The 26,106-nt window shown below is 33.8% G+C and overlaps 1 protein-coding gene across 4 annotated transcripts in view; it reads left to right on the top strand.

Moving 5' to 3' along the window:
- The window catches only part of TUT7 (terminal uridylyl transferase 7), an 85,709-nt gene that overhangs the window by 32,873 nt on the left and 26,730 nt on the right, over window positions 1–26,106 (top strand). For all 4 annotated transcript variants that reach the window (XM_074200933.1, XM_074200934.1, XM_074200935.1 and 1 more), the window contains 12 exons: window positions 4,323–4,454; window positions 7,134–7,314; window positions 8,593–9,695; window positions 10,038–10,188; window positions 11,047–11,133; window positions 11,772–11,872; window positions 13,742–13,799; window positions 21,747–21,850; window positions 22,252–22,341; window positions 23,144–23,257; window positions 24,135–24,212; window positions 24,984–25,161. In XM_074200933.1, coding sequence (XP_074057034.1) covers window positions 4,323–4,454; window positions 7,134–7,314; window positions 8,593–9,695; window positions 10,038–10,188; window positions 11,047–11,133; window positions 11,772–11,872; window positions 13,742–13,799; window positions 21,747–21,850; window positions 22,252–22,341; window positions 23,144–23,257; window positions 24,135–24,212; window positions 24,984–25,161 — 2,377 coding nt within the window. The remainder of the gene's footprint in view (window positions 1–4,322; window positions 4,455–7,133; window positions 7,315–8,592; window positions 9,696–10,037; window positions 10,189–11,046; window positions 11,134–11,771; window positions 11,873–13,741; window positions 13,800–21,746; window positions 21,851–22,251; window positions 22,342–23,143; window positions 23,258–24,134; window positions 24,213–24,983; window positions 25,162–26,106) is intronic.

Genomic DNA, 26,106 nt, shown 5'->3' with positions numbered 1-26,106 from the left:
AGGATGGGTAGGAATTAATGAATTAAAGAGAGGATAGTCTAATCATAGAAATGGACAAACTCATGGTAAATTTAATCTATAGAATAATTTTTCTGAAGAATAGCATACATGTTAGAGAGCAATACGCATTGTAGTTTAACAGTTTGAGTAATGCCAGATTGTGAATGGCCTGGCATACCATGAAAAGCAGTTTTAATTTGATATATGTAGCAATAGGGAGCCACTAAATATTTTTGAGCAGAGGAGTGACGTGACTAGATCAATGCATAAATTTGGATTAGAAGTGTTGGGTAGGTTCAAATCCGACCTCAGACACTTAATAATTGCCTAGCTGTGTGGCCTTGGGCAAGCCACTTAACCCCATTGCCTTGAAAAAAAGTGTTGGGTAGAGGGAGTGGGAGAAAGACTAAATATGAGAAACATGATGATGTTGAACTGTTTATATTCCTTCATGGGAAGAAGATATTGATAACTCATATGAACTTTCTCATTTATAAGAGCTATTAGAAGGAGCATATATAGACAGGACATAGGAAGGATGGAGTCAGTGGGAGATAAAGGAAAGTACTGGGAGGAAGGAAAAGGAGATGGAGAATAATCTGAGAGATTTCACAAAAGAGTCAAGAAAAAGCTTTTTCAATGGAATGGAGGTGGGGAAAGGCAAGGGGGAATGAGTGAGCCTTCATTCTCATCGGAAATGGCTCAGAGAGGAAATAACATACACACTTATAGGGCGAGGAAATCTATCTTGCCCTGGAAAAGGATGGGAGGAAAGAGACAGGATGAGGGGGGATGGGGGGAAGGAAGGGGGGAATAGGTGATAAAAGAGGGGGAAGATCGAGGGAGAGGGTACTCAGATTCAACACACTTTTGGACAGGGCCAGGATGAAAGGAGAGAGAGAATAGAATAAATGAGAGTGGGGAGAAATAGAGTGGAGGTACAGCTAGTAATAGCAACTGAGGGAAAAATATTGAAGCAACTTCTCTGGTGGACTTATGATAAAGAAAGCAACTCACCCCAGAGACAGAGTCAAAAGAAAAAAAAAAAGAAGTGTTGGGTAGAGAATAAAGGCAATGGGTGGCTAGGTGGCAGACTGGATAGAGCACTGGCCCTGCAGTCAGGAGTACCTGAGTTCAAATCCAGCCTCAGACACTTAATTACCTAGCTGTGTGGCCTTGGGCAAGCCACTTAACCCCATTTGCCTAGCAAAAAACCCCAAAAGAGAATAAAGGCAGAAAGAATTGTTAAGAGATTAAAAATTTGATGATTGGTAGACAGTATCTCTGAGGTGCCTGATTTTTTTTCTCTAAAAAGAATATAAACATTTAAAAGTGTTAATTTTTGTAATAATTCTATTAGATTGGCTAAAAGTACAGAAAAAGAAAATGACAAATGTTGGAGAGAATGTAGAGAAAATGAGACATAGTATCTCTCTGAGGTGCCTGATTTTTTTTCTCTAAAAAGAATATAAACATTTAAAAGTGTTAATTTTTGTAATAATTCTATTAGATTGGCTAAAAGTACAGAAAAAGAAAATGACAAATGTTGGAGAGAATGTAGAGAAAATGAGACATTAATGCACTGTTAGTGGAGTTCTGAACTGGTTCACAATTCTGTAGAGCAATTGGGAATTATGCCCGAAGGGCTATAAAACTATTCATAGCCTCTGACCTAGCATTGCCTCTACTTGAGATGAAAAACAAAAAAGGAAAAAGAGACCATATATACAAGGATATTTATAGTAGTTCTTTTCTGGTGGCAAGGAATTGGAAACTGACAGGTTGCATATCAGTTTAGGAATGGCTGGTGGTATGTGATTATGATGGAATGTTATTCTACTATGAAGAAATGATGAACAGGATGCTCTCAGAAAAACCTGGAAAGATTTACATTAGCTTATGCAAAGTGAAATGTACTGTGTACAAACAATAACAATATTGTAGAATGATCAGCTGTGTATGACTTAGCTTTTCTCAACAATACAGTGACTCAAAAACAACTCTAGAGGAGTTATGAAGGATGCTATTCATCCTCAGAGAAAGAGCTGATGATGTCTGAATTCATATTGAAGCATACTAGTTTTTACAGTTGTCTTTATTAATTAGGAGGACTATCTCCTTACCAGGAATTCTCTACACTAATAAAACCCAAAGGGTTTATGAATGTGTGATGCATTGAAAGAAGAGTAAAGTATACTCAATCCTAAATATACATATATACCCAATCTAAGAAATTTACTTATAAATTTGCAAATTTACTACTTAAATTTACTTGTGAATTCTTAAATCCTGCCATTTGAACTAACTTAAAACATAACAATGTGACAATATAAATAATTACAGAAAAAAAGTATTGTGGTCATTCTAATGAATCCTCTATTCTTAACTTCCAGGTTTTTCATCTTGATCTCATCTTAGATCATATGATTTTTAGAGCTGGAAGAAAAGTAGTATAGTTATTTCATTTTTCAGATTCAGCCCATTGTTTTCTATATGAGAAACATTTTTTTCATTCATTAATGAGGAACCTGAGACAATGGTGCAGGGACTTTGCTGACTTTGAACTAATCAAACTATCTCAACAGAACCTATTTCAGACTTGGGTCTTCTGATTCCATGTCCAGAGCTTTTTCCTGTCCATTCTGTGTTCTGTTAAGTAAAGAAAAATAGCTTTCTGTATACTTCTGCACAAAATATTTTGAAATGTCTATCATAACGTGGCTTCATATTTTATATACAAAATTCTCTTAGGAAGAGTGAAACCCATTTTTATTCTGCCCATAAACAGAAAGGAGGGCATGTGCATTTGTACTCCAGCTTTTTCTTTCTTTTTTCTCTTTCTCTCATCCCCCTCTTTTTCTACTGGGGAGTTGTGGAAAGAAGGAAAAAAGATGAACTGAATTAGAGATGTTGGGTTGCAGAAGATTGGATATGGTTTCATTGGGGAAGACCTCAAAGTTTTCAGTCTTTCAGGACTAATCCTACTCATTTAAACTAAATTTGGATAAGTATAAAAAAACACTAGATTTGACAAAGAGACATTTCCTGTGTTGTCAACTTGCAAGCCATAGTAACTTAACCAACTGTATGTTCCTGGACTTGTCATCTGAACATTCGGTTGGTCTCGAAGTCTTTTGTGACTCTCTAATATCTTTGGTATTGGCAAGTTTATTCTTGAGTTTTGAAAATACAACAAACCATGAATTACCTGAGTTAGTATGTAATATTCATGATACAAAGGTTCCCATCAGTTTTTATGAAAAGTGCATAGTAGAAAAACATATTTCTTAGAAGAGACCTTTCACTTTCTTTGTCTCCTACTCCCTAAAGGTTCAGTGTTTTCTACTGGCTATCCAAAGTTCCCTATTGCTCTAGTAACAACTTTTTTTTTTTTTACCAAGTAGTGCTATTCTCAGCAAGATTTTGATTGATTGAATTAAATCACAATGAATTATGCATATGAATTATGATTAATTCATAATCTTTAACATCCTATTAGCTTTTGCATTAAAAGGGAAAAAAACTTCTTAACCCACATGGATTCCTAATTGATTATTCCACTTTCTAATCCAATGGTTAACTAGTCCACCAAGGAGTAAAATAGACCATGTGTAATATTTAGTACAATTATCCCTTCTATATCACTGGGGATAGGGACACAGTACCCCCTCCATCTAGAAAAACCACATAAAATATTTAGTCCTCCTTTCATAAATTTTCTTTTAAGGGGGCCTTTACAGTACTTTATTGTAAAATTTGGGGTAATTATCAGATCATAAATTGTGTTTTCTGTTTGCCTTCTAGTGTTGACTGTGGCTTCCACAAAAATTCACCAATATATTATTATGCCAATCCATGATATAGCAAAACTGCAATGGAAAAGTTATAATATGGAAGGGATAATTGTATCTGACATTTCTGAATATCACTGTTACTTTTACCAGGAATTCTATACTTCAAATTTAGTTTTGTTTTTTTTAAAAAGTTTCATCTAGAATGTATTCAGCAAAAGTTGACACAGTGAAGAAAAATAAAAGTTGTACATCTTTATGACTCTCCTTTATTAATCTTTTCAGCCATAGTTTTTATTTCTAGTTGGTGGTGCTTTAAAAAAAAATTACTTCAAGCAAGAAAACACTTTTTTCTTCCCATGCTAAACAAAATTTTGTAAATAGCTCACCAAGATTCCTTAGGATACTCTTTAATATATTTTATAATGACATTTAATATGATCTAGAAATTATATGAGATTAATAAGCATCAATAATAACAGTAAATATTGTTTTTAACTTATTAAGATTGTATTTGTCCTATTTTCCCAGATTGAAGGATTCTCACTGAACAAATTAGTCAATTTTAACCTTAAAGAAGTTGAAAATGATTTGGTGGTTTGGGAACAAACTATTGCAAGAGATGATGAATCATCTAAGGAAACATCTTTTAAAAGAGGAAAGGTCTGAACTCATTTTTTTCTACTTAAAAACTCAGTCTGTCTTTAACCAAAAAGATGATTTTTTTTAATTTCAGTTTCATAGATTTTTCAGGTGTTTTCCACATTCCTTTATTGCTCATTTTTTTTGTTCCATCTCATTGCTTGGCATTTTTGATAAAGAATGAGAAGTGGAAGTAATACTCAAGGAATTTTAAGACAGCAATAAGAGAATTGTCACAAGGCAATTCAAGATTAATTTTCTTACATTTTCCTTACAATGTGGTAGCTAACATACCAACAGCCATTTGAGATGATTTTCAAATACAAGTACAGGGAAAATCTAGGTTTCAAACCCTGATTACTAACTTTAACTCAGTTAAAGCTCTTTAGTTTTCCTGAGTTGAAATGAGATTACCTGTAGGCAAAACTCTTGACTTCTAAGTTGAAGTAATAAAATCTATAAATAATAAAAATGAAATACATCAGTATTCTTTGAAGAAGCCTTCTGAGCAGCATGGCATAATAAATAAAGCTCCTGTCTCAAAATTGGGAAGACCTATATTCAAAAATTGCTTCTGACATACATTACCTTGGTCAACAGACAACAGACCCAGACAACATTTCCAAGATTATGTTGCAGAGAAAGTAATACTAGTCTTCACTTACAGAGAAAAGTCCCCCATAGCAATTGAAAAAAACCTTTCCTTTACACTTCTTATATTAGTCCTTTCAGCCTTTAGTGTTTAATAAAAGGTTTTTACTAAGAAGATGAAAAATAATAATCAATGTTATTTGTTATTCAAATTTCTCAGCATGATATTTGTGGTTTACATAGTTTTCTACTATTTTTGTCACCTACTAAACTGGTCTCCCAATTTTGAAGCACAAATCTTTCATAATATTTTTTAAATATCAAAGTATAATTGTTCTTGACATGTTTAAAGTTAAAGTGTATAGCAAAATGAGGTTTGAAAAAAACAGAAACAAAGAGAAAGTATAGTATGAATTATAACAACTGTGGACTTGAGATCATAAAAAATTTGGATTCAAGTTCCACATCTGATAATATTGCCTGTATAACCATGGGCAAGACACATAACTTGTCAATGCTAAAGGCAATTCTCTAAGTCATAGTTAGGTTACCAGTGTAGTTAGTTTCTGCATTAGGCATTTGTAATTGATGAAATTACAGCACTTGACTAGAAACACTCTGAACTGTTAACATGAAGAGTCTTAGAGTTTATAATTGCAAAGGATCCCTAAGGTCATCTAATCATAAGCACACTACAAAGACTCCCAACATCTCCAACAGCATCCCATAAAAGCAGTCTTTCAATCTCTGCTTGAAGACCTCCATTGATAGGAAACTCACTCCATAAGGCAGTCTATTCCAGCTCTTAAGTATTTCTAATTGGGAAATATTTCCTTTTATTGAACTAAAATTTACCCACCTGTAACTTCCAGTCATTGATTCTAGTTCTTCTCAAAGGGATGATCCTGCAAATATTTGAAAAAAGCAAAGATACAGTACTAATGAAATCCTAAATAAATACTTGAATTTAGGAGTTTTGTACAAATTGGACAACTAAATTATGGCTTTACTTCTTAATATACAAACAGAATTTTGTATTCTTGAAACTGCCTGGCATAATGAGGTTAATGGATTTTAATAAAAGCACTTCTTTTTCTCTGGACAGTCACCTTTGTACCTTGATTTCTTCATCTCTAAAGTGAAATAATTTCTAAATGGTAGCTTTTAAAATTTCATGATGGGGGCGGCTAGGTGGCACAATGGATAAAGCACCAGCCCTGGAGTCAGGAGTACCTGGGTTCAAATCCTGTCTCAGACACTTAATAATTACTTAGCTGTGTGGCCTTGGGCAAGCCACTTAACCCTATTTGCCTTGCAAAAACCTGTAAAAAAAAATTCACGATAGAAAAATCCTTGTATTTTCTTTAAATTGATACATCCAGTTATGCATGTTTTAAAATTCAAATCTCTGATATCAGAAATTGGCATCAAAAATCTTAAGGATAGTATCCTTGTAAATTTAGGTAGCTTAGGATTCTATTCTTTCCTTTTATTTCAGTATCCACTTGAAAAGGGTATTGAAGGCTTAGACGACAGGGCTGAGAATGTTAGCACTTCTTATAAAATCCTTGCTGTCTTCAGTATAGTTCATAAATTAGACATAACTTATGTGTTTGATTTATCAATAACTGCTTTTTAGCAAATACAACCACTAGTAACAAAGGAGTTATTATTGAGAAACTACTCATACAGTAGTTACCAGAGCAGAAATTTAGTATTACAAAGAACTTTACATACACTTCACATTTCTTATTGAATTTTTACATACTCCTGTGAGGCAATCATTGGCATTATTCTCTTTTTATAGTGAGAAAATTGACACTGAGAGAATTTGCCCGTGATCACAGGACAAGTAAATATTAAGGACAGGATTATCAAGCCAGATCTTTTAACTTCATTTCCAATTTCCTTCCCTCTATTCTTTGCCATCTCAATAAATTCTGATTCTATGTGAAATATAATAAAAAATATAATATATAGAAAAATGTTTTTATAGACAGTTTAATCTTCATGTGAAAGGATTTTCACATTCAGACCTTCCCCTGGATTTGTTTTAACTGATTGTTTGGACAGGTAATGATGAAAATTTCTTCTTTTTGATGTTAATAGGTTCCATTGATATTTGATTTAGAAAATCAGTGTTCTGCACCAGTTGGGCAGCTCTGGGTGGAATTGCTTCGTTTCTATGCTTTAGAATTTAATTTGGGTGATTTGGTCATCAGTATACGTGCCAAAGAAGCTATATCTCGTGAAGCAAAGGATTGGCCCAAAAAGCGCATTGCTGTGGAAGGTATCCAGATTTTTCATCTTAAAATAACTAAAAACAAGTGCAAATCTAACAGCATGTACTTTATTTCAGTCTTCTTTCATCACCTTCATACAAGGTGCACCAGAATCCAGCAGTAAATAGTCAAGATCCTCCTTGTACTAGAGCTCTACATGTCATTTAGTTCAGTACAATCTCATGCTTAGATTTCAGTTTTTAAAAACTATAGCCTAGGCTGTATCCTAATTACATATTCATTAAATTTAAATGATTCTTTAAAGTTTTAAAAAAAACCCGACTATAAATCTTTACTTCTAGGTGGTTTCCCCCATTTTGTAATAATTTGATTAATTTCATGGACTCCAGCAATTTACAGATTTATTGTATTTTTATGAAGCCTCCAGAATTATTTAAAACTTATACATTTATTCTTTTGCATAAGATTCATTAGACCAAATTTACCTTGCAATGAGACACACTGATTTATTCAGTAGGCATTGGAAAGTAGGCTGGCCTCTTAAGTCATTTTTAACTTTTAGAAGTTAGACTGCTCCATATTTGAAGCTCATATAAATCCTAAATTTTGCCCCTTTGAAAATATTTTTACGAACTTTCTCATAATTGTAGCTGAAGGAATCTTCAGTGTGGAATTCCCTTATTTTTGCTTGATTTTTTTTTCAAGCTTTATGTTGCATAAGAGGGTTTTTTGCATTTTGCATAAAATTCTGTGTGCAGTCATGGGGATCTCACATTTTTAAACCCTCCCCTGCAGTTTCTCTGGCTCAGCTCTTCTGGCCAATTGCCTACCCTGCTGGAGTTTTAGGGGAGGAGAGCAGATTGTGAGAAGTGGTGTCTCCTCCTCGTGCCTCCCTCTCACCCCTGGAATTCAGTCCAGCCAGTTCAGTGATGGGGCTTCACAGGGCGGAAGAGTGGAGGTAAGCTTTACAAAGTGACTGGCTGAGTGGGGGAGGCAGAGCACTCAGCAAAGCCTTTCAGTGTAGAATGTAAGCTCTAAAAGGCTTAAGAACTCGATTAATAATTTCTTTTCCACTATCACAAAACAAGATAAGAAAGGGATACTGATCTTGTGCAAGGTGGGTTGGTTATAAGAGAGTTTCAATATTTGGAGTTTCTTCATGTGAGATATGACATTTTTTCCCCCTTCTATCTTGATCCCAAAGGAAAATAGCCACTCTTAAGAAATAGATTTTATTTTGCCTTGTTTATTTTTGCCTTTTCATCTAATATGTTAATAATTTTCAAGGTAAAATATAAAGATGTTGCATTTGTTTATTGTTACAGATCCATACTCCGTTAAGAGGAATGTGGCAAGAACCTTGAACAGTCAGCTGGTTTATGAATATATACTTCATTGTTTAAGAGCAACATATAAGTATTTTGCTATCCCACACAAAAAAGCAACAAAGACCATCCCCAAAAAGCCTCTGGACATAAATACAGATGCATCTCAAACATCCAGACACATAAAGGATGACATAAAGCATGACCCTGAGGTACAAATAAGAAATAACAAAATCATAGTTATGGGTGACTCTACTGATACTACCGATAACATGGAAAACTTCAAGGCACATCAGAGAAATACTATAAAGATGTTTGATGGTTTTGAAAGCCCAGCAGGGGAGTTAGGAGATGTTCAAGTTGGAATCAACCAAGGAGACTTAGATTGTATCATTGAAGAAGTAATTTTTGATGATACTGAGGATTTCAAACCACACTATGAGGAAACAGAAAGTGGAAATGATGACGAGGAGGAGGAGGAGGAGGAGGAGGAAGAACATGACATAAGACAAGACTGGGAGAAAAATTTGACAACTGTGGATCAAGAATTAGATGATGACAGTGAAAATGGAGAACTACTTGCCCATACCAATGACCTTGATATAGAGACTGACAGCATTTCAGATTTAGAAAGTTTCCAAAACATCACAATAACTGAAAGGGATGACTTTGTTACTGTAGATGACAAGGCTGACGTGGATGAGGAAAGTACAGAAGGTACAGATGAATTAGAAGACTCAAACAAGGTTGCACATTCAGTACAGGGCCAGACGTCAGAAATCACTAATTCAGATGATGAGGAAGAGGATGAAGAAGAAGCTAGGCATACCATAAATGAAAGAGATAGTGTTTCTGTACAAGAGGATTTGGACACATTCACTGGATATGGAGATGACGATGCCCTCTCTGAAGAGGATGAATTACTTGTTCCTATTAAATATGAAGATTTGAAAGAAGTTAGGAAAAATATAGATGAACCCTTGCTAATGGAATTAAATGAAAAGCATCCTCTTAAGGGAGAAACTGTATGTGAGGAAGATTCAACTATAGATCATTTGGACTTATTCTATGAATTTAGTAAACCTGTCTTCACTAAGGGCAAGGTAAAAAATTTAATTTTCGAAGAAACAGCTTGAATATTTTTTAAAAGTTTTTGTATATAAATTCATTTTTCATTTAGTAGAATAGACTTACTGAAATGATTGGTAGTATTTATTTAATTATTCATTTGATTTTTAAACCCAGCTATATTAATCAGACTTCATCCTAGGTTTTAGCACTCCCCCCTTCCCTGCCTAAAAAGTTAAATTTAACAACTGTATCATACTGTACCCCAAAACTAATAATCTTTGAGTAAGTTAAAAGTGGAATATTTTTGCTAGAAAAGCCTAGCAACTCCCATATTTGAAACCGCATTTAAGTCTTTGCTTTTCCTTTTCATATAGCCTCCTACTGTAGTATGTAGTTTGTGCAAGCGAGAGGGCCACTTAAAGAAGGATTGCCCTGAAGACTTCAAAAAAATTGAACTGGATCCTTTGCCACCATTAACATCCAGGTTTTCAAATATTTTAGACCAAGTTTGCATCCAATGTTACAGTAAGTTGTCAACATTTCCTGCTAATTTCTAGAATCATTAAAGAAGGCTTCAAAAATTCCCAAACTAGGAGATGACTTAAGATACTGAAAAAAGCAATAACTGTTTATCCATCTTTACTTATTTTAATCTCTAACTGTTCTAGTGTTGTGTTCTTTGTAAAGATTCATTTAATCTTTAATGTTCCAAGTTTCATCTGAGAAAAGTAAAATAAGAAAATATTTTCACTTGAAGCATTATAAATAAAAGTGCATATCCAACCAAAGTAGTCTCTTCGTTTTACCAGTAATTTTTAATAAACAAAAATCTTTTATCTTCTCCTCATTCCACACACATTTGCCCTCTCCCTCGTCCCTGAAACAACAAACATACAAAACCTTTGTGACAGGAATGGCCAGGCCAAACAAATGCACACATTGGACGTGTCCAAAAAATAATATGTCATCTTCTATATTCTGAGTCCATTCACCTCTCTGAAAGGAAGTGGGTAGCATTTCTCATCATCAATTCACTGAAATCAAAGAAGGTTGTTCAGAGTTCTTAAATCTTTCATGATTGTTCAAAATAGACCATCTTAACAAAATAATGTTTTAAAAATTTCAAGCTGATCTATCAAAGCCACCCCTTTTTTAAAAATAATACCAAAATGTAGTTTCTCTTGATATGCTAATTTCAGGAATTCTTCATAATTGTGACTTTTTTGAGATCGGGCTATTATTTTACGATTATGTTGCTTTTACAATAGTATTATTCACATAAGAGATGCTTAGAAATTTGGGGAATGGATAGATTTTTTTAATGAAAACTTGGTTCTTCTAGTTCTTGGGCAAAATTTTGAAAAATATTTCTATCTTAAACAGAGGATTTTTCTGCAACTGCTTTAGAAGATCAGGCTCGTGAACATATTCGACAAAACCTGGAAAATTTTATAAAACAAGAATTTACAGGTAAGATTATTTTTATCATATCTTTTTCTTAGCTTACCATTTCTAGATGACCTATAATTTTGTTCCAAATTTATTGACTTAGAGACAAATAACGTAATTGGTGTTGTAATTGATATGGAAAATTGTAGTGTACAGCAGGTTGATCTACTGTTTATAAGTAGTTGAAATACTATTTATATTAACAAATGCTATGTATTTTTTGTTTCCATTTGAAGTTTTAATGAAAATTTAAAATCCCATCTCAAAAATAATTTCCTCATAGAAGTAGTAAACTTAATAACGGTTAAATATAGGGAAATGCTATAGATTTTATCTTGAAATTTATCTGTCCTAGGACTTTGACAATGACACAAATGGCCATTTTTCTTGCTTTATATACTTTACCATTAATAAAATCAAACTTTGAGGTATATAAGAGATGGAATTCTAAAATAAACCAAAAGTTAAGAGAGGTCAGTATTTGTCTTCATTGAGGTTGTTAGTGATTTGGGACCTTAATTTGTTTATTTTATATTTCTACTTATAAGCTTTACTTCTAAATTTGTCTTTTACAAAAAATTCTGTTGTCAGAATGCCTGTTTAAAAAATAAAATGTCTTCAAAAAAGATTAATTACTATTTATAATGTATTTGTAACAGGCACCAAATTGAGCTTATTTGGTTCTTCCAAAAATGGATTTGGGTTCAAACAGAGTGACCTGGACATCTGTATGACAATTGATGGACTTGAAACTGCTGAGGTAGAATGATGGTGATGATGATGATGATGATGATGATGATGATGATGATGATGATGATGATGATGATGATGCCGCCGCCGCCACTGGACATATCCAAAAATTATATGTCTTATTCTGTATTCTGAATCTAGTTACCTCTTTGAAAAGAAGTGGGTAGGAGCAGCTAGGTGGCTCAGTGTATAGAGCACTGGCCCTGGATTCACGAGGACCTTAGTTCAAATCCAACCTTGGACACTTAATAATTGCCTAGCTGTGTGACCTTGGGCAAGTCACTCTTAACCCCATTGCCTTAAATAAATAAAAATTTAAAAAAAGAAAGGAAGCGGGTAAGCTTCCTCAGCATCAATCCCTTAAAATCACAGACTTTTTAGAGTTCTTAAGTCTTTCAAAATTGTTCAAAGGAGACCATCTTTACAAAATAATGTTTTGAAAATTTAAAGCTGATCTATCAAAGCCATCTATCTGTATGAAAGCTGACAGACTTAAAACTGCTGAGGTAGAGTGATAATGATGATGATAATGATGATAAGGGAGTCACAATTAGAGTATCTTTTATCTTATAAACACTTCCCTCATAATAACTGAAGTAAACAGGAAAAAGATTGTCATATCCCACTTATAGCTGAAGAAACGAAGTCTCAGAGGCAAAATTCCCCCAAGATCACATAGCTAATATGATGAGAATCAGAATTTAAATTCAGTTTTCTCCTCAGTTCTTGTCCAATGCTTTGTCTCATATATTAATGGTCTTGGATGGTCATATATAATTTATATTTGTTATTGGTAAAATGAGTCAGGAAGGTTTTTAAATACAGAATACTATATTTGTATTTCCCAGATAATGGAAATCGACTAGTATTTAATCACCATAAATTGTTCACATCTTCAGAATGACCAAAGGCACCAAATTATTATTAGCCGAACAGTGAAAGAGTAATTCAAAGGTATAGTTAGCTAGGTGGTATAGTAGATTGGGCAAACTCAGAGTATTGGGCATGGAGTTTGGAAGGCTCATCTTCCTGAGTTAAAATCTGATCTTAGACACTCACAAGCTGTGTGACCCTGGGCAAGCCATTTAATCAGTTTTTAATGTGTAAAGTGAGCTGGAGAAGGAAATAGTAAACCTCTCTAGCATCTTTGCCAAGAAAGATAAGTTGGGGTCATGATAGTTTGGAAAGGACTGAAATGACTGAATAACAAGAAATTAGTTCTATTTGAAACATAGTAGAGCTATATTTCAAGAAATGATAAATGAAAACTGCATAGATTAAAAGGTAAATTGTCCTTGCTTTTTGAAAATGATGGATGGATGGATGGACAGACGGATGGATGATTAAAATAAATTTAGTCCCCAAACCCTAAAATATCTTATAAAATATAAGCTCCTAGTTCACCACCAGTCATCTTGACTGTTCTCTTGCCATTGGATTTTGATGGTTCTGGAGGAAAATGAGGCTGATGACTTTATGTTGCTCTGCCTCTCTTAAATCCAAATTACCCTCATGATGTCATTGATCCTAGAGAAGCAAGAACAACAAGAGTCTTACAGAATTATAAAATATTCAGACTGATTTATTCATCCTCATTTCTGTTTATCTTACTGAATCAGCAAAAATGTATTAGCTATCTATTCTATACTAGAGATACAAGGGAAAAAATTAAAGTCTCTGCCTTCAAGGTGCTTATATCTTATGGTTCTATCATTCAAACTCTGGTCTTCTGATTCCAAATCAATACCTTCACAAAATTAAACTGCTTCTGAACTGAAATGAATTTGGGAATTTCTAAAGGTAATGGAAATTTTTATTTATACTTGTATTTATACAGATTTAAAGAAAATGATAACATGATTTACTACTTTTATTGCAGGGATTAGATTGTATAAGAATGATTGAAGAACTATCACGAGTACTCAAAAAACATTCAGGTACTCTTAAGATAACTGGATTTCGCCTTCTCTTTAATAAGCCTCTGAATTATCTAAAATTTCAGCTATGTAGCATTGGGATTAAATTGAAATATTTTTAATTACTGTAAATTTACCATCTTGATGTTTTTTGCAAAAATTATTCCATGTAATTTAAATGGTTTTGATCTGTTTTAAGAGACAACAGGAAGCCATAAAGAAGCCTGTGATATTTTGTGTGCATTGATCACTGACTTAGGTTTCAGTTTATTATAAAACAGGTACCAGAGAGGCATGGCATGTTAGTTTGGAAAAGCTTGTGATTTTTCCTACCTAGGGCTAAACCTAGAATAGAATTTATACATCTCAATTAAGTTTAAAGTGCCATTTACTTGTCTTAAATATTTAGTAACAGTTTAAAGTTAGCACTATTGCTATAAATAACACTGGTAAACTTTTTTACCTTCATAAAAGTACATTGAACTGTTTTTCATACTTTTAGTTAAAGACAGGCATGGTTGTAATGCTTAAATTCATAGTGCATACACCTGCTGTAAGAGTTAAAGTCTTCTTTTCCTTTGTATTCTTTATTTCTAGGAGTTTGAATAAAGACTTTACCTGTCATTGGGGTAACTGGACAAATCTTAAATCTTTTCCTCCCCATGTTTCTAGTGGAATTGAAAGTTAGCGTGAGTGTCAGTTGGTTTTTCATATATGTACACAGACATAATTAAGTCTGATCATTGGGGAACCAAGAATTTATTTCTTGTGGGGGAATATTTACTTCCAGATAGTGTGTATGAATTCTATAGGTTCATGTTTCTAGTAAAACTACATTTGATAAAATTGTAAAAATTTCCCCATCCCAGAGGAACAAACTATAAAAAGTTTCTTCCAAATTTATAAAGCTCTTGAAGAATGGCATTTGTAAAGTTAGACTAAGTAGCTGGCTGGGAGTATCAACCTACTTTGAAAATAAGTCAACAAATTTTGTATTGAATAATTTAATGTGAACCATGACCTACAACCATTATTCCTTTACCAAATAATTTCTTATGCAAATATTTAATGTTAAAAGTTATAGCTGTATACAAAGTATTGGGTGATTCAGAAATATGATGATAGCTATAGAATTCTGGCAAAAAATGTTTTTTATTCTATTGATTAAGTTAATGACATATTCATTCTTAACACATATAATTGTAATGCTCTTACTATGTTTAAAGGCCCTAGGAATAAATGCAAAGAGACATAATTATAGGATCACAAATTTAGAGCTAGAAGAAACCTCAAAGGCCCTGGCCTCTTTTACAAAAGCCAAGGCAAATAAGGCACAGAGACTTTCCTAGCTAGTCGGTGTCTGAGGTGGAAGTTTTTATTACACTCTATTAATGAGGGTAATACTTATACAGTAAGTATAGTACAAGTTAGAATGTGATTAGAGGAAAGGACATGGTATACAGCTAAGTATAGTACAAGTTAGATTGTAATAAAAGGAAAGGAGCCATTTACATAATGCAACTAGAAGTATGAAGAAGAAATACTTCAACCACAATGGATAAGATAGGCTTTTTGGCGGATTTGCTATTGGAGGATCAGGGCCTTAAGGAAAGAGAATTTCAGAAGGTAGACAAATAGAGTATTTTCCATGCTTTGAAGGCCAGCTTGTACCAATGCAAAAAAAAAAAAGAGAAAGCAAGTAACAGCAATGAATAACTAATTTGTCTATTTTAGCTAGATTTTTATGTTGTGTAAAGTGAACTATAGGGAGGAAAGTAGATTAAGGACAGATTGTAAAGGATCTGACTCTTCCTGTGATGTTAAAAAATATAGGCAATGGAACACTACTGAAAGTTTTTGATCCAAAATAGTATATGGTCAAACTCGTGCATTAGGAAGAAGAAAATGATTTGGTGAGTTTTTAATGCAAAAGAGCAGTTGGAAGGGAACCAGGAGGGAACACTGTAACAGACATCAATAAGGAGGGAGAGTTAGCAATATTAAATACAACAAAAAAATCAAGAATGGAAGTTTAGAAGGTTATTGGATATGGCAATTAAGGGTTCACTGATAACCTTAAGAAAAAAATAGATGTAGTAAAGTGTGAAAATAGAAGCTAGATTGCAGGAGTTTAAGGTAATGAAAAAAAAGCGATAGCAAATATGAACTATCCTTAATATAAATTTAGGGGGAATGCAGAGAAATGGAGATAAGGATATATTAAGGGAGATTTTGGGGGGAGAGATGCAATACGATCGAGTGAAGAAGGGTTGAGTGTTTGCTTCCTTTAAGAAAAGAGACTTGTCCTTATAGACAAGATTAAAGGAACCACACGGGGATACATCACAGATGAAGTTTATTAAAGCAAGAATGCAAGAAGGGGTGGTCTCAAAAGAACTAAATAGATTTGAAACTATTTAATTATTTTTATTCAATTAAACACCTTATGCATAAGTTCCTATAATAACCACTGGAGGAAGAGGGGACTACAATAGAAATTACAGCATAGTCCTTGTTTACACTTAGTCATCCTAACAGTTTCACATGAAAAAAAATGAGATAAGTTGGTGTGCAGTTCAGGGATAGGGCATCTTTTTTCTGTCAAGGGCTAATTGGATATTTATAGCATCATTCACAGGCTATATAAAGGTCAAATATTTAATTGACCCCTAAAAAGCTATTATATTTATTGAATATCCACTCCCACTTGTGGTTGCCTTGGCAGTGCCAGACCAGTACTACCCATAGGTCACAGGTTCCTCACCCCTAAATTATACCAATAAGAGTTCAAGAAAGAGAGAAACTCCATCATGAGACAAAACTGTGTGGTCTCAGAATAGTCATGGAAGTAATGGAGTTTGAAATGGAAATGATTTAAGAGTTTAAAGGAGAGTATTCTAGGGAGAGTGGAACTAGAATGATAACCTGAGTAGTTACCCAACAAACATTTATGAATATTGGCCTTCAAAGAGCTTACATTATAACTGGGGAGACAACATATAAATAAATAGGTACTTGTGATATATACAGAGTCAGTGGAATGGTTCTTACCTCTAGGTGGACCAAAAAAGGTTTGCTATAAAAAGTAGTATTTGAAGTGAGTTTTGAAGGAAACCAGGGTTCCTAAGTGGCATTAGGACAATCATCGTAGGGACATGGAGGCAAGAATGGATTGTCATGTTTGAGGAACAGCAAGTAGGACAGGTATAACTAGAAGAGGAGTATATAGAAGGGTGGTAAAATGTCAGAAATTTTGATGTTTAGTCTTTTATTCTCGAAGAACACCATGTCATCAGGGAGGTGATGTCACGTCAAGCACATGAATTAGATTTGGTTGCAAGGGTGCTGTGCAAAGTCACCAGTCTCACTTTCTTCTCCAGAGCCATCAGGGTCCAGTGGCCAGATATGTATCAGAATGACTGGAGATGGTTCTGGAGGTGAGGCAGTTGGGGTTAAGTGACTTGCCCAAGAACACACTCAGCTAGTTAAATGTCAAGTGTCTGTGACTGGATTTGAACTCCTTTCCTCTTAAGTCCAAGATCAAAGCTTTATCCACTGCACTATCTAGCTGCCCCTGAAGTGTCAGAGGACTGGAAAATTAGAAGAACTTAAAGTTCTAAATATCAAGCAAAGGATATTTGATCCTGGAGAGGGGTATTGAGGTGTGATTATGAAGTATATTGAATAGGGGTGAATGAAATAGTCAAATTTATACTTTAGGAAAATCACTTTGGTGATTGAGTGAATGATGAACTGCAGTGGGGAGAGCCTTGAGGCAGGGAGACCAAGACTTTTGCAGGAGTTGATGAAGGCCTGAACTAGAGTTGTAAATTGTCAGTGGATAGAAAGGAGACATATACCAGAAACATAGCTGAAGGTTAAAAATGACAAGATTCAATAACTAATTAGACATATAGTGAGAATAAATTGAAGATGACATCAAGGTATGTCACTGGGAAGGATGATTGTATCCTTGAGAGTAGAAAAAAATAGAAGAGGGGTATGGTTTGTTTGAAAGGCATTATTTAAGTTCTGTCTTAGAAACGTTGAGTTTGATATCACACCCAATTTGGATCAATGTACAACATGGAAACAGATTAAAGACTGACAGATTGCTTTCCTTGGGGGGGGGGGGGTAAGATTGAGAGGAAAAACTGTAAAACTCAAATAAAATCTTTAATAAAAGGGAAAAAAAGAAATGTTGAGTTTGAGATATCTACAGTACATTGAGTTCAAAATATATAACAAGCAGTTGGAACTGGGACTCAGAAGAGAGGCTAGATTTGTGATACAGTAATCTGGGAATCATGTGCATAAAGTAGAAGCCAGGAAAACTAACTAAGAGACCACCAAGTAATTTTGCATAGAGAGAAAAGAAAAGAGAACTTAGCCTAGAGCCATGGGGAACAGACACTCATAGTTAATGAGCATATCATGGATGAAGAACCCACAAAGGAGACTTGAGTAAGGAAGTTATCAGATAGGAGAATCAAAAGAGAACAGTATCACAAAAATTCAAAATGAAGAAAGAAGGTGATCAACAGTGTCAAATGCTGCAAAAGTCAAGAAGAATGAAAATTAGTAAGCAGTTTGAAATGAAAAATTAGACTAGAGGGGTGGCTGGGTGGTGCAGTGGATAGAGCACTGGCCTTGGATTCAGGGTGTACCTGAGTTCAAATCCAGCCTCAGACACTTAATAATTACCTAGCCGTGTGGCCTTGGGCAAGCCACTTAACCCCATTGCCTTGCAAAAATTAAAAAAAAATAGACTAGAAATTAGATTATGACTTTAGAAGAAAGTGAGAAGAATTGAAGTAGAGCATGAAACATAGGCTTTTTCAAGGAGTTTAGTTGATTGTGAAGAGATTATAAAAAATGATAACTAGTAGAATCAAGGGTTTTTTAAATTTGGACAAGAGGTAGACGTGTTTTTAGTTAGCAGAGAAAGAACCAATAGGGAAGAGACTGAAGATTAGAGAGAGACTGGGTGTTAACAGAGGAGGCAATCTGCTGAAGTAGATGAGAGAGAAGTGATCAAAGATGAATGTAGAAGAGTTGGCCTTATCAGTGATTAAGTATGCCTCTTCAGAGAGAAAGTGAAGAAAAATATGAGAGAATAATATTAGAGGGGTTATGATATGGGGAAAAGAAGGATCTCTCAGCGAGTGGCTTCAATTTTTTTTTCTTTTGGTAAAACGTGTTTATAGTTGATAAGGTGAATAGACAGGAATGCTGTAGGAGACTTTCAGAGAGGAGAAAGGTTGTGTTGAGTAGTAAAGGAAAAACAGTTAGGGTAAAGAAATGCTTTACTACAGTGACCAGTTGAGATTAGATAACAAAAATTTGAAATGGACCCAATCAGTAGTTTAGTGATTTCTCCCAACCCCATTCAATAACACATGAAGGAGGCAGATAGTGGAGTAGAATAAATAGGGTTGGACTTCAGCAAGGTTTAATCAGTAATAAAACAAGAGAGCAAGGGGTTCAAGATTAGGAGATAATGTAGTTTAAACTGGTTCACCAAGGGGTTAAGGTTGGGAAGGGAGGAATGGTCCAAAAACTGACCTGGCTGTTATAGAAGATTCATTCAGAGGAATAGTAGGAGAAAAAAAAAATCTCAAAAACTATATTTTTAAGAGGAGCATTGGCAAACTGAAGCATGTCCTGAAAAGGATGACTCCATTGATAAGGAGACTTAAAATAACATGAGGAATAATTAAATGAAGTAGTGATGTTTAACTTAAAGAAAATGGAGAAAACACAGCAACTAGAATATTGATGAGATATAGTTAACTGTTGGAGGATACTTGAAGAGTTGTCATTTGAAAGAGAGGTGATATTTATTCAGTGTGGCGCCAGAAAGGAATGTTAGGACTGGTGTATAGAAGTTTTAAGGCAGGGACGGCTAGGTGGCACAGTGGATAAAGCACCAGCCCTGGAGTCAGGAGTACCTGGGTTCAAATCCGGTCTCAGACACTTAATAATTACCTAGCTGTGTGGCCTTGGGCAAGCCACTTAACCCCATTTGCCTTGCAAAAACCTTAAAAAAAAAAAAAAGACGTTTTAAGGCAGCTAAGTGGCACAGTGAATAGAGCACTGGCCCTGGAGTTCATATCCAAACTCAGACACTTAATTACCTGTGTAACCTTGGGCAAGTCACTTAACCCCATTGCCTTGCCAAAAAAAAATCTTTTAAGGAATTAGATTTTGACCCAGTATAAGAAAGAATTTAATTGTCCAAAAATGAAATGAACTAGCTACCTGGTAGGATAGTTATCCCAATCAGTGAAGATGTTTTTTTGAAAAGATTGAATGACAGTATATAGGGAAAAAATATGGTTCAACTAAGACTTGATCTTAATCACCTGTTGTTACAATGAATTCTCAGATCAGATTAATTAATTTGACCTTAATACTTAAGGTCCTGGTTGTTTATATAAAAATCTATATTGTATATATAAATATGACTAGTTTGCAGAATTCATGATGAATGAGATAATTGTTAGAAGACCGTGCAGTAATCATTGCAACAGTTAATGGGAGGGGTAGCTAGGTGACGTAGTAGATAGAGCACTGGCCCTGAAGTCAGGAGTACCTGAGTTCAAATCTGGCCTCAGACACTTAATAATTATCCAGATGTGTGACCTTGGGCAAGTCACTTTAACTCCATTGCCTTGAATAAAAAATGTTTTAGAGAGTTAATGGGAATAGTGACTAGTGTTGTCGCCCTAGAAATGAAGGGATGATTAAAAGATCTTAAAGTCTACAAATTGGTTTTAGCTTTAGGGGAGAAAGAAAAGGTGTGCCCAAGTTGATAAATGGGTAATTGGTGGTGCTTTGACCAAAATATGAAAGCTGTAAAGGGATTTTAATTTTGGAAAGAGTTCATGGTAAAAATTTTAGATCCCTCTGGAAATTTCTACTAGAAAGTTGGAGGCCTAGTACTAGAATTTAGACTGGAGATGGAGAATTCATTTAAATAGGGGTGATGGCTAAAAGTTTGAAGAGTTCCAAAACAGAAAAGTGTTAAATGAGTCTCAGGTAACATTCTCTATGATAGGAGAAAGAAGAGCAGTTAGGGGAAAAGACTAAGGAGACATTTGAGAAGTGGATAGAAATCAGACTTGTTCAGTGTCATGAAAGTAAAGGAAGGAAAGGAAGAAAATAGAAAAAAAAAAAGCACTAACCCTTTAAAGAATTAATCCTGTAGAGAGACATGGATGGCCAAATGGTAGAAAGACTTAACAAGGAAGAGTCAAGAGTTGGAAGGAGTCAACACAGACTCCATGAAATTTGGCAGTTAAAGGAAGGTCAATAATAAAAAGAGGCAGCAGGATCAAAGGAAGATAAAGAATTTTTTTCAGCAAAATAGGGGGGAAATTATGTCTATTTTAGGGCAAAAATTAAAAAAGGAAATGGAGTCAATGGAATGGAAAGGATTAAACATATTAGAAGAGAAAGGGATAAGTATGGGAGCAAATGAATTGAATTGGTGCTCTCAATCAGTTCCATAATCTGCCCACAGATCATCACAGTTGGCATTTTTATTGACATTCTTCAAAGAGAAATGAATATTCTCAGACAGAGAAATTTACTTTCTCCATTGTGTTTGCTTTTCTAGGTGGGGGAAATCGGGCATCACCAAATGATTAGTTAGCTAAAATGGCTTTTTCTTTTCTTTCTTGTCTTTAATCCTTTTTCAAAAAGCAAATAAAACTTAAATCTACGTTTTAAAATAGACTTGTGGGGCAATAAAATTAAAGACAGAATACTTTTCCTAATTTTTATGCTCCACATTTTCTGTGTTTAATAAAAATAAATGATATAGAATGGGATATGGTTTAATTACAAAACAATATTGTTATTAAGATGAATTTCTCTCTGTAGGCTTGTTTAAATAATGTTGCTATTATATTAAATGCTGTTAAATGATAACATAAAATGATAGTGTTAAATTTTCCATCCTAGGGCTTAGAAATGTCTTGCCTATTACTACAGCCAAAGTACCAATTGTCAAGTTCTTCCATGTGAGAAGTGGTCTGGAAGTGGATATTAGTTTGTATAACACATTGGTAAGATTTTCTCCAAATATTTCTTATAGTTTGTAAACAAGAATTCATTTCCTCAAGCCTTTATAACTGTTGTTCATATTAGCATTAATTTAAATATTGCCATTTCTTAAAATATTTATCCTGTTTAAATGGGAAAGTATATTGAATCTACCAATCCATATCTTAGATTATATGTTTAAAATAAAAACAAACTAACAAAATACTTCTTATAAAGTCTGTATGCTATGGCATTTTTCTGATAATTAACCATTTTTCTTTCGTGTAATGAACAGCTTTTTCACCAACAGTTTTAAATTTAATTTTGAAATGAATTAGTTCATTGTTCATTGCCTCTTATATTAGAAGCTCTTTTTTTTCCAAATGTATGATTCTTCTAAAGTGTTGTTTCTGATCTTTTTAAGGCCCTTCATAATACCAAGCTTTTAGCTGCTTATTCTGCCATTGATCCCAGAGTGAAATATTTGTGCTATACTATGAAAGTATTTACAAAGGTGAGTAATATAAAAAGATATCCATTATCACTTATTAGGAAATAAAATTCTATTATTCTTTTAAATGACTTTTGTGGCCATTATAAAATGTTTTAAAATTTCAGTAGAAGATAAATCTGAGGGGCAGCTAGGTGGCGTAGTGGATAAAGCACCGGCCTTGGAGTCAGGAGTACCTGGGTTCAAATCTGGTCTCAGACACTTAATAATTACCTAGCTGTGTGGCCTTGGGCAAGCCACTTAACCCCATTTGCCTTGCAAAAATATAATTTAAAAAAAAAGAAGATAAATCTGGTGTCCTTTCCTTCCTTTAAATAACTCCAATTTATTTTAGAGTGGTTGCATGGGGGGGGAAAGTCTAGATTAAGACCGACCCCCTCATCTTGAATGCTTACTTGCTATTCATAAATCATTTGCCTGTTCCCTCATTTGTGAAATGAAGCAATGTATTCTCTACTTACATCTGTTTACTTCACAGAGCTTTGTCAAACTTACATGAGATAATGATATGTGTGAAAGTACTTTGTAAATTGCAAATTGCAATGCAGAAGTAAGCTATGTGGTGAAATCTAAAGTCCATCACCCATCCAAACTATGAGTTTTTTTTTAATTTTCATATAATTTAGATATGGTTTTGTTTTACTTTTATATATTTTAGTGCTTTGGGAATGATTTGTGATTTTCCTTGTGTTCTTCAAATAAAAGCTGCTAGACATTTCCTGCAAATAGAAATCAATAAAATATTTGTCAATTCAATAAAAAATGGAGGCTGTTGATTCCATTTTTCCTTCTTCATTCCCTATAGATGTGTGATATTGGTGATGCATCAAGAGGAAGCTTATCATCATACGCATATACTCTCATGGTGCTCTACTTCCTACAACAAAGGGATCCACCCGTTATTCCTGTTCTTCAAGAGGTGGGTGACGCAAGGACTCTTCTTTTAATATAATTTTCCTGAAAGACATTGTTCACTTGTTGAATTTAATTCATGAAGGTTATTCCTCTTCAGGAACAAAGGAAAAAACAATATTAATTAAAATCTATCCTAAACACCACTGATCAATTCATCTTCCAAACATACACATCAAATACTATCTCTTCTCCGTGTTCAAGACTAATACCTCATTGCCTAAAAAATAAAGGACATGAGGCATGCCATGGGAAAGGGCGGGGTAAGGAGAAACCTAAGTTCAAATTCTGCCTCATGATCTTAGCAGACATATGACCATGAGCAAGTTATTGAAATTCTCTGAATCAGTTTCCTCCTCTGCAAAATAAAGATGATAGTGCCTACCTTTCATGATAGCTGTGAGGGTCAAATGAAATCACATATGGTTGACACTGTGAAAATCTCAATATCTTGATGGTTATTGACGTCTATGCTTTAGTTCCCTCTTCTATAACATGGGATGCTAGAAGAATCCTCTATCAGATCCTTCTACACATTCATTGAAGTACTTGATAGTTTGTGATCACATCCTGCTCCTTCTGTCACTACTTTTGTGTATGCTGTTCCTCCATACTGTTAATGGAACCCACATATACAAAGTCTTTGCCTTCCCTTATTATTCATTCCCTTACCCCTATCCAAAAGTGACTTTACATTCTTTAAAACTTTCATTATACTCCATTTGACTTCTCCTATGAATGTTATAATTTAATTTGTATTATATTTGTGTGCATGTGATATGTTCTCTCCTTTTTCAAAGTATATTACAAGCTCCTAGCATTATGCCTTTGTATGCTTATATTTCAATTGATTTGAATTAATATTTCAAAAATCTCAATTTTAGATATTTGAAGAGGAGAAAAGACCTGAAATAATAGTCGATGGTTGGAACACTTATTTTTTTGACCGAATAGGTGAATTGGTAGGTATTTTCAGGGTAATGTTTTTCTTTTATTTTGCAAGTATAATAAAATTAATGTAATTATTTTAAAATATGAACTATTTGGGTACATGGTCTAAAATTGGGTAGCATAACTTAACTGTACAATTAAAAATTACCATAATATATTGTTTAAGTTGGAATGAAAAAAATTATTTCATTTTAGCTGTGTGTGTATGTGAGAGGTAGATAACTGTTTTAATATTAGCTATTTTTTTTGTTTTTTTAATGAGACAGTGGGACTAAGTGATTTGCTCAAAGTTACAACAACTAATAAGTATCAAGTGTCTTGAGGCCGAATTTGAACTCAAGTCTTCCTCCTCCAGGGCTGGGTGCTCTATCTTCTGTGCCACCTACATACCCCCAAACCCAGCCATTCTTTATGAAATAAAAATTCAATGAATAGGTTGTCTCATAATTTTTAATCAGAGTTTAAGAAGACTTAATTTGAAGCATGAGATCTCTTTTATAGAATAAAAATGAGATTTCTTGAATGTGTTTCTAGTTCTTTCACTGGTAAGCTATGTGTTCTGGAATATAGTTTTAGAAGTGAGAAGTTTCCTTAATACCTCAAAGGAACAGTGTAAAAATTAATAAATTATTGAATATTGTCTTCTAAAAGCTGTAATTAAAATTTTTTAGGGAAAAAACATTCAATCTTCTGTTTGAGCTAACTAGATATGAATGAAGTTATTAACTATTTGTATTTAATAATCTAAAAGAACGTGACATGTTTCTCTTGGTGACTTCTAGCCAACATTTTGGCCAGAACATGGAAAAAATACAGAGTCTGTTGGGGAGCTGTGGTTGGGACTTCTTCGATTCTATACAGAAGAATTTGATTTTAAAGAGCATGTTATTTGTATCAGAAGAAAAAGTCTTCTTACAACTTTCAAGAAGCAGTGGACCTCAAAATACATTGTTATTGAAGGTACACATCAAAACTATGAGGAACTGACTGCAAAAATCTGTTGAATACAAATTGTGGACATCATTGTTAAAATTAGTTTATTGATGAAAAAATTAGTTTATTGATTAAAAAAACACATTTTACCTAAATAGATAGGTATCTTTTTTAATATATTCAGTGAAAACTTAAGGACTCCATGTGTCATATTCATTCCAAAAATTGCATACTTCAAACTAAGAGAATTTGGAGGTCTATCATTACCATCCCATTTCCTGTCTCATTTCTAAAATTAAAGAACTTGATTAGATGATATTTAAGATCTGTTTCTCTTCTAATATTCCATTGGAAACAAATCAATATCAGACATTGTTAAAAAACGGGACATTTAAATCTTTAGCTTTACATACTGTTCTTAACTCATTTAAAGTGTACAGTAATGATCTATACAAGTTTTATGAGACAGATGAAAAAGCTGGGGAATTGATCTCAGTTATAAAATGTGATGCATTAAAAACAATTTTTGTCTGATCAAAACTTTAGCCAAATTTCCAGTCTTCCTCTGTGATGTGCACAATAGCAAGAGGACTTGGTACTATATATTTTTTCTCACTTTCAGCCTTTTTTGTTGAGATTTATTCTGAGTATATTTGAATATATTTGTCATTATATATAATATTTAAGGCTATATTGGAAAGTTATTTATCCCACTCACCATGAAGTAAGAAAAATATAGTGATTAAGTTTCCAACGTAGTTTGCTGAGGCAACTAGGATATGATCAGAGTTGGAATCTAGACTATTAAACAAGAGTATATAATATGTTGGTTTTATGCTAACAGTGGAAAGGAACAGGAAAATATATGTTGCTTCTTGATTTTACGAAAATAAGTGGATTTTTCCAAATTTTTCAAAGTGGTTAACTAATAGGTTTTTATGATGCTAAAAACAAATCTTTAAGGGAGATAAT

This window comes from Macrotis lagotis, chromosome X, assembly GCF_037893015.1.
Source record: "Macrotis lagotis isolate mMagLag1 chromosome X, bilby.v1.9.chrom.fasta, whole genome shotgun sequence".
In the NCBI taxonomy this organism is placed as follows: domain Eukaryota; kingdom Metazoa; phylum Chordata; class Mammalia; order Peramelemorphia; family Peramelidae; genus Macrotis; species Macrotis lagotis.
The sequence above is the reverse complement of the archived record's forward strand: the minus strand, read 5'-3'. Positions and strand labels throughout refer to the sequence as shown.